Here is a 13,481-nt window from a genome sequence, read left to right as displayed (position 1 = left end):
TTATCACTGCGGAAGAGAAAAAAACACCCAGTGGCTCACAGCATTTTTATTTTGCAATAAATTCTCTGTGTTCCAGGGATCTCACTGTCCTAAACTATGATATAAAAATGATGCAGAACATTCTTCTTTCAGCCTGAGGGTCATCTCTGGTAGGCTACTCCACGGTCGGAGCGGTGGATTTTAATATAGAGATTTTTAGTGTACTGGACATATAATGTGTTGAGCCTCAGACCATAAAAAAACAAAATGATTTCCTGCTTATTATTCAGACCAGAGAAATGCATTTGAAAAAACAAGGCGTATTGAAGTAATATTTGTCGTGATTTGTCATGTGAGTGTGTTTAATTAGCTGTTTCTAATTATGCTAATTATGTAAGGCATGTACATTATAAGAACTTGAAATCTCTGGGTTAAGCTGGCTCATTTCCTACGGGGACAGGTACACGTTGACCTCTGTGTCCTGGACAGGGCTGCCCCAGGCGGGGTGCATGCAGTCAGCCGCCCGGCAGACCCCTCAGGCCATTTCCATTTCACTGTCGGGGGCTGGCACCAGGCAGAGAGCACCGTGGATGTAGATTATGTCAGGAGGTGACAGAAAATATAGAGGAGAGTAACGGGGACAGTGGTGGCCCGGGAGGGACGGGCCACCCGGAAGGCAAGTCCAGGCTGAGGGCGCAGAGACGCCGGGGCATTCTCGTGCCTGGGAATCACTCACTCACTTTTTAGCCAAAGGGACACAGACCCCTGTAGGATAAACCGGAACACGGCATGATTGTGGCTCTGGAGGTGTGGAGGAGAGGAGGGGCGGCCCCCCGTAGGTCCTGGGCCAGGACCGGGGCAGGACGGCTCGTTTAGGGGGTGACGGTGTCGCTGGGTCTCAAAGACTGGGCTGGTGCGGGGAGGGATTGCATCGGATGCAGCTGGAGAGAGGCACTGGGGCGGGGAGGTGTGTTCGCAAGACCGGGAGCGATCTGCCGGACCCAGAGCCAGGATGCCCACGCCGGGGACAGAGCGGCTTCAAATGCATCAGGGAACCGGGGCTTGGGGCTTGAACGTCGCGCTGAGACGGGTGGGCAGTGGAGGCCCTCGGCGGGCGTCTCAGCAGTCAGCAGGGGCCTGTGCTTTAGGAAGTGAGCTCTTGCTCGCTCTCCAGAAGGAAAGAATCGGGAGCTGGAGGGATGGACGCTAGTGGCAGGGAGACTGTTCTTCTCGCAGATTCCAGCGTGAGGGCCAGCACAGGCGTGGGTCGCGAGCAGGCCAAGAGGAAGACCCAGCCTGGCGGGAGACGTCTGTCCTGCTGGCCTCTTCCCAGGGTCTGCGCGGCCTGGCACTCGGCCAGGCACGGACCCAGAGGCACTGATTCCCCCGACCCGCGCCCTGCGCTCCATCGTCACACACTGGCCTGGGGCTGGCCGGCCTGTCCCCAGCGAAGCCCAGGCATCTTGGCTGGGCCCGGGGCTGGAGGGCAGGGCTGCCCGTTGAGATGAAGTGACAGGCCGTGGGGAGCTCAGCTGGGGCAGGGGTGGGGAGACCAAGCGGCGGGCGGGGCAGCCCTAGCACTGCCACCATCACTAATTTGTTCCGCCCAAAAAAGCACCAGAAAAGGCTCCACCCACACTTTCGGGTCGGGGAGAGGAGAGGGGTTTTCTTTTGTTTTCCAGGCAGCTGGGACAGGGCTGGGGAGGGCCAGCCTTCTCTGTGTGGATCCTGCCCCGGCCTTCCTCTCTCACCGGAAAGGGGAGGAAGCAGGGGGTTCCCGGGCAGGGACATGGCCCCGGGGGGCAGGGCGGCTGCACGGGAGGTGTCCCCACGCTCTGGGCAGGTGCTATGGCAGGGCCTGGCCCTAGAAGAGGAGGCTGACCTGGAGCCCTGTGTCCCCTGGGACCAGCTGTCCCCTGGGACCAGGCTTCTGGGGGCCCGTTTATAAACATGAGACCCAACGAGACCAGTGCAGAAGCGGCGGGACTCAGAAGACGCCCCCAGCTCCCCCATCAGTGATCCTGTTGCTACGTTCCTTGACATTTTCCCTCCATCTTTCTTTGCAGGAAGATCCTACTGCATTTTTCTGTCTCTGTGACTCAGAGCTGGCCTGCTTCTGTGTCTTGATTTTCACCGTTTCAGATGAAATCATTTCTCAATAGACTTCCCTTTTTCTTAATTGCTCACTCATCTGTTGTGGTCTCCCTGGCTTCAACATCCTGACTTGATGTTGAGAAATGTAGCTGCTCTGGCATCTCATGATCTGATGGGAGGGAGGGGATCGGCGCCCGCCTTGTAGACGGGAGCCATGTAGACGGGAGGCCATGTAGACGGGAGCCTTGTAGACGGGAGGCCATGTAGACGGGAGCCTTGTAGACGGGAGGCCATGTAGACGGGAGCCTTGTAGACGGGAGCCTTGTAGACGGGAGGCCATGTAGACGGGAGCCTTGTAGACGGGAGCCATGTAGACGGGAGCCTTGTAGACGGGAGGCCTTGTAGACGGGAGCCATGTAGACGGGAGGCCATGTAGACGGGAGCCTTGTAGACGGGAGCCTTGTAGATGGGAGCCTTGTAGACGGGAGGCCATGTAGACGGGAGCCTTGTAGACGGGAGCCTTGTAGACGGGAGCCTTGTAGACGGGAGGCCATGTAGACGGGAGCCTTGTAGACGGGAGCCATGTAGACGGGAGGCCATGTAGACGGGAGCCTTGTAGATGGGAGCCATGTAGACGGGAGCCTTGTAGACGGGAGCCATGTAGACGGGAGCCTTGTAGACGGGAGCCATGTAGACGGGAGCCTTGTAGACGGGAGCCTTGTAGACGGGAGCCATGTAGACGGGAGGCCGAGGGCGTGGAAACAATGCACACACTGAGCCCTCTGGGGGCCTGAGAAACAGCCCTCAGGTCCCTGAGTAAGAGTTTGTCAAGGTGAGAATCTCTGGAGGGTCCCTAGGACGCCAAGACTGTCTCGAACCAGGACCTTCAGGGCTTGGCTTCTCCTCGGGGCCCCTTCCGAGTCACCCGGGCCCGGGCCGTGGAGGGGCAGCTGTCTGGTGGGTGTCATCACACAAGCTCTGGGCGCTGGTGAATACCAGCTGACTCTTGTTTTATAAGATTATTAACCCCTCGTGACTCGACATCTGTGCCCCGTGGGCGTTTCCAGGGTAAACAAACGGCTTGCTGACCCCAGGGCCTCTCCGGTGGCTGTGGAGCAGGTGTCTCCCCCTTGGGTGGGCCTCACGCCTTCAGGTCCTCCTTGTAGGAGGACAAGCTGGGATCAGGGGCCGGAGGCCCCATTCCCCACCCTCTCGTGTGGCCCTTTGGTAGTTCCGGGGGAGGGAAGGCGAAGGAAGGGCCTCTCTGCGACCACGCGCCCGCTCCGCAAATCCCCACAGCGACCTCCTCCCGGCTGGAGAAAACTTAGGAGCGTTCAGCTGACCACAGGCTCATGACTCTCCCACAGAGGACGGCGGGATGCAAATTTAGTTTGTCCTTAGCGCTGGACAGGAAAGAGGACCCGCTGAATCCGACGGGCAGTGTTTGGGGAGCACATGGTCCTCCGGGGCTTAGGGCAGCCCCTGCCAGGTGAGGCCACTTCTGCTGTGGTCCCCGGCTTTGCAGGGAGCAGCTCAGCCAGACGGTTTGGTCGAGGTGTGGGGTTAGTGAGTGGATGAGTGAATGGGGCATGAACCAGAAATGGGCCGATCCTGGTCTCAGCCCTGCCGTTCACCAGCTGTTGGCCTCAGTTTCCCCGTGGATAAGATGGAAACACACTTTCCCAGCTGAGGACTATTTCACGGGAAGCTGGTGTGTGTGAGGCCTTGTGGCCACGGCCAGGGAGGGGGCAACGAGGTGCTCAAAGGTCCCCACAGACCTATTGATTCTGTTCAATTGTTCCCACAGGACAAGTGCTATCAGTACTGGCCGGACCAGGGCTGCTGGACCTACGGAAGCATCCGGGTGTGTGTGGAGGACTGCGTGGTCCTGGTGGACTACACCATCCGGAAGTTCTGCATTCAGTCCGTAAGCACTGCACATCCTGGACTTTTCTGGAGAAGCGGGGTAGAGAATAAATAGCCGTCTACGTTTCTAATAGGGAGAGCTTTGCCTGCGGCTCTCACGCGTGGAGGATGAGGCTGGAGGAAGTGCCGGGAGGGGACGGGGGACGGTCGTCGGCGGGCCCGGGCCGTGAGTCTACAGGGCAGATGGCAGACAGGTGCACGTGGGCCTTGAGTCAGTGCCGGATGCTCCTGGCGCCCAGGGACCTTTCTGGGTGGAGGAAGTTGAGTCAGTGGGAGGGTCGTGGGGGTCCCCACTCAGTGACACAGTGTCACTTCACACACTGGAATGGTGAGGTGAGTTTTTTGTAGCAGTTTCAAAATTATACCTGAAACACCTCGTTAGTTTTCCCACTGATTTCCTGCTAGTCCTTCCTTCCCAGAAAGGCTTTAAGGCGGTCTTCAATGAAGATACCTGTATGCAAGGCAGAGGAAGTAGAGGTTTAAGAGATTAAAAAACCCCAGAAAAGACAGAAGGTCGTGTCATCAGGAATCGAAGGTAGAGTGAGGGGTGTAGTTAGATACAAAATATGAGTCTGAGGTTCTGAGAAACCACAGCGAAAAAGGAAAGAGGATGAGCTTTATCGTTCTTACTGTCCCCGGCCTGCCTGCCTCCCCAGAGCGCGCGCGCGCACACACACACACACAGACACACACACGCACATACACACATAGACACACAAGCACACACGCACACACACACATGCACATACACACATAGACACACACATACACACACGCACATATACATACACACACCTACACACACAGACACACATGCACAGACACGCACACACACACATACACGCACAGACACACACACATACACACATATACATACACACACCTATACACACCTACACCCACATACACACACAACTTCCCAACACACCGTATAACTTTCTGTGGCTTTGGGTAGAGAACCAAACTCCTGGGTTCTGGGTAATAAAATCTGAGCGAGGCTTTGAGACGGGCTGGAGGGGTCTCCCGAGGGTAGGCCAACCGCATCTTTTCCCCGAAAATTAAGATGCTTTCGAGAGTGAAAGCTCGTGCTGGTGGTAGTTACACAGGCCTAAAAGCTATAGGCGCACTGGGACGCAGCCACCCCGCTTCCCAGCGGGGTCCACGAGCCCCAGGGCCGTCTGCAGGGATGTATCTGGCTGCCCGGGGCCTGGCCTGGTCCTGGGCCAGGTGACCGTGGCTCCCGCCCTGCCGCCCCTGCTGCCGTGGTGCTGTGTCCAGCGCCGGCAGTAAGAATGGGGGTCTCTCACTCTGGGGCGTCCAGCCTTCACTGACGGGCCCCCTCCCTGCACCCGTGCCCAGGCTGCCCACCCCTGGATGGCAGAGGGGGCCCCCAAGCAGGCATTCTCAGAGCGTGGTGCTGGGGAGGCGGAGGGGCCGCCCCACCTGTTCACGCCTCCGTGTACCCCGTCAACAGCTCCCCGACGGCTGCAAAGCCCCTCGGCTCGTCTGCCAGCTGCACTTCACCAGCTGGCCCGACTTCGGAGTGCCTTTCACGCCCATCGGGATGCTCAAGTTCCTGAAAAAAGTGAGGACGCTGAACCCCACGCACGCCGGGCCCATAGTGGTCCACTGTAGGTACGTGCGGGGCAGGGGCCGCGGGGCGGGCCCTCCGGGGGGACTCGGGCCCTCGTGGGAAAGTCACCAGGGGACGGATGGCCGGGTGAGCAGAGGGGCAGCAGGGCGACGTGAAGGCACCTCCCAGACACCGGGTGCAGCTCAGAGAATCCCTCAGGGCAAGAGCTGGAGGGCTAGTTCCCACCCCGGGCGGCAGAGCCCTTTCCTCAGTGCCAACGGGGGGGAAAGCCTCATGTCGGAACCAGACAAGAGCCCCAAGGCCCAGGTTGATGGTGGGGGTGGAACTCTGCCATTCACCCCCCGGGGACCCTCGGGTCACCTCAAGGAACAGAGATGGAAACCGCGCTTCGATAGGGCGTCCACTTGACCTCCCTCAGCAGAGGTTTCCGCGTCTGTAATGGGGAGGACAGCCTCGGAGGGGCCGGGACTCACCTCTGGGAGCGGGCTTTGCAGGACGCCCAGCACGCGCACCCATGCAAGTTGCTGCTGCTGTGGTTACAGCCGCAGCAGCTAAGGTGGTGGAGGAGCAGGTTACGAACTGATTGCTTTTCCCAGAACGTGTTCCCCTGTTGCCTCTGCATCCCGGCGCATCCGCTGGCGGTTCTCACGCTGAGCTCTTACTTGCTCTGAGCTCCCCAAGCCATAGAGTCAGGGCTCAAATCCACCCACTCTGTAGCTCGCGACTAAATGCCGGTTGGGCTTCGAACACGACAATCATGTCCATGAAAAGGCCTTGGACTTTTGGGTGGCCGGCTGGCGTGTGCATGTTTTGTTTTTTAAGACAAAGGCACAAAGATGAGGACATTCCCCAGCCATGCACCTCATTCTTTGGTGGATGCACGGTCAGAACCCAAAGGTGCTGGCCAGATCCTTTCTCTGCCCCAGCGCACGGGCTTCTGCTGTGCCCCTCACTGCCCAGGCTGGGAGGTTTGGGGGTTGCTGGGGTGGGGGGAGCGCCTGGCGTCCTGGCTGGGGATGGCATCCTGGATCTGCACCTGGGAGCTGAGCACCTGCACATCAGGTGAGATGACGCCTGTAAGAGTCCCGGCCCTGCGCGCTCCTCCCAGCAGCTGCACTGGAGGGGGTGGGACACGGTCTAGCCCCGCTTGGCCCCCTCAAGGGGGCAGCCCCGGTTCTCAGACGTCCTGGAAGCCGGAGTCTGCGTGTCGCTTCTGCTGAACGCCCGTGTGGCAGGTCCGGAGCGCCTGTGTCACTAGGTGCAGGTGCCTTTTGCCCCTGACAGGGCTGTGATACTCAGAACGACCCTGTCTTTAACAGCTAGAAACCCAGTGTCCAGTCAGCGTGACACCCAGTGAGCAGGGCCCTTCCTCCTCAAGCCTGGAGAGCCGGGCCACAGGCCTGAGTTCCTGCACGGCGATTTCGGAGAAACCCCCGCAGAGATGCGGGCTGCGGCCCTCCCCTGCTCCCCTCCCCCTCACCACAGGTGCCCCGGGCAGGGGCGTTTGCCCTTCATCTTGGTTTCCATCCTTGGTTCCCCTGTGGCTGTGAATCTCAGCCTTTGCTGTTGAACCCAGAAGTAGTCTCTCGGGGCAATGCTTTATTTCCGGGCCGCCAGCGCAGCTCCTGGCCCTCCCCGCTGCTCTGTGCTCTGCTTCGCCAGCGCGTTTTTGTGTGCGTGGAAGGGAAGCCCTTCTCTCTGGGTCTGCTTTCCCACAGAGCTGAGTTCCCCTGCAGGTAGTTGGGTGGTCTGGGCACTGCCTGGCAGCGGGTCACGTGGTGACAGCAGTTCCCACCAGGAGTTCAGGCCAGACGGAGCCTGCCCGGAACAGGGAAGAGGCTCCCATGGGTTGGCGGCCTCCAGTCTCGGGGGGAGCGGACTAGACCTCCTCAGCGCTCCAAGTTCATCTTGTCACGGGGTCTCCTGGGGCTCCGGAACGTGCATCGCCTGGGGGTGGGAGGTTCCGCCATTTCTTTCTCTCTCCCACACGCACCCTCAACGTCTCCCCCTTAATCCCTTAAAAAGAACCCACTGCCTGCTCGCGGTCCCTGTAGAAACATCAGAGAGGGTGGTGAGGCTGTGAGCTCTGCACCAGCATCCGGCGCCCAGGAGGGAAAGAGCTCCCGGCCCGGGGCTTTTCCTCTTGGAACCGGCCTGGTCCCTTTCCCTGCTCCCAGGAGCTCCCCAGCCTCTGCCCCGCGTGCACCTGGGCCTCCTGGGCTCTCGCAGCCTCGAGTCCGACATTTCCTGGCCCTTACCACTGACCTGTTGGGAGGGGCGCCTTTGGCTCTGCACCTGATGATTTTCTCTTGCTTTGCATTTGTAAAGAACCGAGGCTCCTGAAGGAGCCTCTCCTGTCTGTCTGCTTCCCCTGCCCTCAGTGTGTGAGCCGGGAGACCTTCCAAGGGCGAGGGGCTTACTGTCTGTCCTAGCGCCATTCTTGGAGACTAAGGGTCTGGAAAGAGCAGTACCACCCTGCCCCCCAAAAAGAGGAACAGGGTGGGGGACATCATTCATTAAGTTGCGAGCCTTTTCCTTTAAAAGGTCACTTTGGCTGCAGGGGCCAGAGGGGGGAGCCCCGTTCAGCCAACTAGCCAACAGACACCCCGGGCTGCCGCGTGCGGTCCTGGTCGATGCTGCACATATGAGGCTGGGCCATTGGGGGTTTATTCGTCCAGCGGACGTTGGCCGAGTCCATGTGTGCGCCCCCTGAGCCCTGGGTGTTGGGGAGAGACACATGTGGACGGCCTGCACGGGCCGGTGGGCATCTAGATGAGACAGGCGGGGTGGCGGTGGGGAGGCTGTCCAGAGCCTGCGGTGGGAGGGCACCGGGAGGGAAGGAAACCCGAACCCAGGAATGGAATCGGGCAGCTTCCTGAGGCGGGAGACCTCTCAGTGGAGCCCCTGAGGACCAGCTGGCCCCAGCCAGCCCGGAGGTGTGGGCTAGCCTCCCAGACAGAGCCCCCATTTGCATGACCTTGGCTCCAGGGCCAGCAGACCTGGCCTGGGGTTCTCCATTCTTACGAAGAGCCTGGAAAAGCCACATCAGGCATGACAATAAAAAAATCCAATGACACAAGTGATAAGGAGAAGACGACATCAGGTAATAGAGGAAAAATGACCTGTACAGCTCCCCCGAGGCTTAGGACACAATTTCCAGGTAGAGGGAGAGATTTGAGGTCTTTTCACTAAGATTGTGGTGCCCTCTGGTGGCCTCGCGTGGATTTGCTCTCTGTTAACCGAGGGAAGTTCTGTGCTCAGGGATGAAGTGGAAGCCTCCGTGGAGGGCGGGGTGTCCTCCCGTCCAGGCTGCAGGCGTGCTCCGAGGCCCTGTCATTCATTTCGGGGAAATGTGACTCACGACCTGGCGTCTTTCCTTCTCCCCAAGCGCGGGCGTGGGCCGGACGGGCACCTTCATAGTGATCGATGCCATGATGGACATGCTGCACGCCGAGCACAAGGTGGATGTCTTTGACTTCGTGTCCAGAATCCGCAACCAGCGGCCTCAGATGGTTCAGACGGACGTGAGTAACACCCTCCTCGGGCCCGGCCGCCCGTCCTGCTGTGAGCTTCGCACATGCAGACCCCCAGGCGCCCCAGGATGTGTGCCCGCTCCCCAAGACGGTGCGCGCAGAGCGGTGCCCGGCTGGGAGGGCGTCCTCAGTGACGCCCGCCGTCACACTGTCAAGGCCGTAGACGGTCGTTATAAATGGCCAGTCATCCGACCCTGCCCCCGAACCCCCTTCCCTTTGCGCAAAGAGAGGAGAAGGGCCCCCTTGGAGCCCACCTGCGTGTCTCCCCACAGATGCAGTACACGTTCATCTACCAAGCCTTACTGGAGTACTACCTCTACGGGGACACCGAGCTGGACGTGTCCTCCCTGGAGAAGCACCTGCAGACGCTGCAGGGCACCGCCACCCACTTCGACAAGGTCGGGCTGGAGGAGGAGTTCAGGGTAGGTGCCGACTTAAGGGCCACCATTTACACGAAGCTGCTTTTCAGTTGCTTCCCCCCTTGACGGACCCCAGAAAAAGCGGGGGAGCCGTCCTGCCCATGACTTTCGAGGGGAGAATACGCTTAGCAACCACCTGTGCAGGGGGCGTGTCGCGCGTACACTTTTATTTCCCAAGACTCAGGAAGTGTCTGGAGACGCGGACAGGTGTTTCCATTGAGCAGGCGCCCTTGACGGTAGAGCTGTTAGAAGGCTGAGTGGCCTCTGGGGAATGTCCGGGTTCTAACCGCGTGGCTGTGTCCTCTTGGCCGCAGAAACTGACGAACGTCCGGATCATGAAGGAGAACATGAGGACGGGCAACCTGCCGGCCAACATGAAGAAGGCCAGGGTCATCCAGATCATCCCGTGTAAGGCCGCCCGGGCCGCGGAGGGTAAACCCTTGAGGCAGGCGTGAGCGGGCTGCTACCCGCTGGCTTCAGTTGCTAAGAAGTCATTGCCCACCCACCCCTGTAAGCCAGGGGTCAAGGGCAGGGCACCCTCTGGGAGCTCTGCCAAGTGTGTGGGGGGGCACGGATGACCCAGACAGTCCTGTGGGTGTCAGGCGGGCAGCTTGTGACCTGGGCTTGGAGGCAGGAGAGGGAGGACTTCCTGGAAGCAGTGAGATTCTGGCCTGACTCAGTGCCTCCTGACTCTACGTGTCATCCAGTTCTCCCCCGGGCCTGGGCAGAGGCATGGAGCCCCGCGTACACAGAGCGGGGGTCCTGGCCCAGGACGTGCAGCAGGACCAAACTCGGCGGAGACCTTCCAGGAAGAGGCCTGGAGACGGGCAAACCGTGGGCGGGGTGGCATCGGGCACTGGGCCGCCTGGGGTCTGGGGGGAGGGAGGGCCTGGGGGCCCGCAGGAGCATCAAGGGAACCATGGAGGGAAGGGGGGGCACCCGCCTTGAGGGGAAGAGGAGCGCCTCATCCAGACGTCCCCTCCACCTCCCCTCCCGGCCTCGCTCAAGCTCGGCCAGCAGAGGGCTCTCACGTGGACCTGCCCGGGCAGGCAGTGTGTGGGCTGAGCGAGTCCTCTTCGGCCTCAGACCCTAGGGTCTTCGTGGCTGTGACGTCCCCGGCCGGCCACCCCGGGTTGCCTGCCTGGACACACTCCTTTTACTCTTTAAATTTACTTTAACGCTTACGTGTTGGTAGGGATTACCTCAGTTTATGACAAATGAGGACGATAAGTGGATTACTTTAGAACTTTGCTGATAAAACACAACTTGCCTGGGCCACTGGAATTAACCTATTTTCGAAAGTAAACCTTCCGATGAATTGACTTTTTTGTAGTGATTTTATCCGTAAGTTTTACATCTCGGAAGCTCCTAGCAGCACGTTCACGTTTGTAAAAGGCAGGATGGGGTTGGTTCTGACCCAGGGGACGCACTGCTTTGCAGATGACTTCAACCGCGTCATCCTTTCCATGAAAAGGGGCCAGGAGTACACGGATTACATCAACGCGTCCTTTATAGACGTAAGTGCAGCGGCCCCGCCCTGCTTGTGTGCCTGGCGAGGACGCATGCTCTCTTCATCTGTAATCGCAGAGACTCTTGATCCACTTGCTTTCACAATCAGAAAGGATGGACACGCCCACAGAAATCCAAACCATTTCATTAGCAAACGCTTGCTTAAAGAAAATGAATAAGGAACTTTGGAAATAGAGGATGTAGGTGCGCTGCTAAATAATTTGCTGTTTTTCCATCCTGCTTTTAAAAAAAAAAAAATTATTTATTTATTTATTTATTTTTGGCTGCGTTGGGTCTTCGTTGCTGCGCGCGGGCTTTCTCTAGTTGCGGCGAGCGGGGGCCCCTCTTCGTGGCGGTGCGCGGGCTTCTCGTTGCGGTGGCTTCTGTTGCGGAGCATGGGCTCTAGGCACGCGGGCTCAGTAGTTGTGGCACGTGGGCTCAGTAGTTGTGGCTCGTGGGCTCTAGAGCGCAGGCTCAGTAGTTGTGGAGCACGGGCTTAGCCGCTCCGCGGCATGTGGGATCCTCCCGGACCGGGGCTCGAACCCCCGTCCCCTGCATCGGCAGGCGGACTCTCAACCACTGCGCCACCAGGGAAGCCCTCCATTCTGCTTTTAATACATAGTGACTTCCCTTTTACCTCTCTGTTGCACACCAGCCCTCTATCAGTGCTCGCACAGGCTTTCTCTCGCGTGTGCTGGGCGTGGACAGCACAATTGTGTTCAGGTCCAGTCTTGGGCTGCCTAGTGCACAGCAGAGTTAGCCGATGAACGGGCAGGAGAGAGCACAGCAACCAGGTCTGGGCGAGGATTTTTGTTGCAGATGAGAACGCTGTACCAGGGGTCCCTCGGGCCCGATGGGAGGACCTGGACTTGAACCCACTTCCTGTAACTCCGTGCCCAGGCTCGCCGCCCCACCGCGATGCTAACTTAGCTGTGACACACACAGACGTGTTAGAATCAAAGCCAGCCCAAGCAAGGGGTTCATTATACCCATTCGGAGGCGACCGGGGGCTGAAGGGGGGCTGTCTAGCTTGGGTATCTTGACCTGTTTTCTGAGCGTGTGCCAGCTGGGGCTTGGCTCAGGCCCTGGAAGCCTGGAGAATACTGTCCCTCATCCGGCCCCGGGCTGTCCTGCACTCCCACGTCCCACGGCGGAAATGGGCTGGAAGGAAGTCGGACTTGAACCTCTGCTCCCATTTGCAGGGCTACCGGCGGAAGGACTGCTTCATCGCCACCCAGGGGCCCCTGGCGCACACAGCGGAGGACTTCTGGAGGATGGTCTGGGAGCGGGAGTGCCACACGATCGTGATGCTGACCGAGGTCCGGGAGAGAGAGCAGGTCAGGGCGCCGCCCAGCCCACCTCTGGGGCCGTTAACACACACCAGGTGCGGCCAAATGTCTCAGCCGCTGTCATCTGTGAGGCCAGGCCACAACTACTGAGGAGGGAGAGAAGCTGGAAATGAAAAAGGGTTTATTTCATCACCACGCCCACCGCAGGTTAACCATAACTGCCACTGGCTTTATTCCGAGCCTACATTTTATTTAACACACCTTGCAATTCTGCCATCTTTTGTTTGCCACAAATACAAATTTGGTCACAAGCTGTTGAAGAAAAAGACATCGATTCACTTTTTTTTCGGAACAGAAAGACATAGGTATTGATATATATGTACCTAAATAATATAGTTCTAGTAAAATTGAATGAGTTAAATATTTCTTTTTTTCCCGAAGATCCACGCATGGCCTTCTTATTTTTATTTAATAACGTAGTAAACAGTCACGAACCCACCATCCAGCTGAAAAACCAAACTTCTGCCAATAATGTCCATTTATCCAGATGCTCTCCCGAGAGGTAACCGCTCTCCTGAATTTGTGTTTTTTGATTTCTTTGCTTTTTAAAAACAGTTTTGTTGGGCTATAATTCACATACCATACAATTCATCTTCCTAAAGGGTACATTCGGAGTTGGGCGACATCACCAATCCCAGATCATTTTCATCACCCCAAAAAGAAACCCCACACCCACAAACAAGTCACTTACCCACTTCCTCCCCCCAGTCCCTGCAACGACAAATCTACTTTCTGACTCTGTGGATTTGCCTCTTCTGGACATTTCACATAAGTGGAATCGTACATGTCTTTTGTGACTGAGCTCTTTCACTTAGCATAAGTGTTGTCAGCGTTCATCGTGACTCAGTTCCTCACTCTTTTTTATTTTTTATTGTATAAATATACCCCATTGCGTTTATTCATTCATTAGTTGATGGATATTTGCGTTGTTTTCACTCGGGCTGTTATGAATAATGTTTTGAACATTCGTGGACACGTTTTTACATGAATGTTAACTTTTAATTTCTCTTAGGCAGATGCCTAGGGGTGGAATTGCTGGGCCATATCATGACTATATTGCAAACTCATATCACTTAAC

The 13,481-nt window shown here is 57.8% G+C and overlaps 1 protein-coding gene across 14 annotated transcripts in view; it reads left to right on the top strand.

The window, feature by feature from the left end:
* The window catches only part of PTPRE (protein tyrosine phosphatase receptor type E), a 167,539-nt gene that overhangs the window by 144,991 nt on the left and 9,067 nt on the right, over positions 1 to 13,481 (top strand). For 8 of the 14 annotated variants that reach the window (XM_067024316.1, XM_067024318.1, XM_067024319.1 and 5 more), the window contains 7 exons: positions 3,881 to 4,000; positions 5,471 to 5,634; positions 8,982 to 9,117; positions 9,399 to 9,548; positions 9,860 to 9,953; positions 10,986 to 11,062; positions 12,257 to 12,391. In XM_067024316.1, coding sequence (XP_066880417.1) covers positions 3,881 to 4,000; positions 5,471 to 5,634; positions 8,982 to 9,117; positions 9,399 to 9,548; positions 9,860 to 9,953; positions 10,986 to 11,062; positions 12,257 to 12,391 — 876 coding nt within the window. The remainder of the gene's footprint in view (positions 1 to 3,880; positions 4,001 to 5,470; positions 5,635 to 8,981; positions 9,118 to 9,398; positions 9,549 to 9,859; positions 9,954 to 10,985; positions 11,063 to 12,256; positions 12,392 to 13,481) is intronic. The other 6 variants (XM_067024317.1, XM_059052228.2, XM_067024323.1 and 3 more) reach the window with 1 other exon arrangement.

Source organism: Kogia breviceps, chromosome 2, assembly GCF_026419965.1.
Source record: "Kogia breviceps isolate mKogBre1 chromosome 2, mKogBre1 haplotype 1, whole genome shotgun sequence".
In the NCBI taxonomy this organism is placed as follows: Eukaryota; Metazoa; Chordata; class Mammalia; order Artiodactyla; family Physeteridae; genus Kogia; species Kogia breviceps.
The sequence above is the reverse complement of the archived record's forward strand: the minus strand, read 5'-3'. Positions and strand labels throughout refer to the sequence as shown.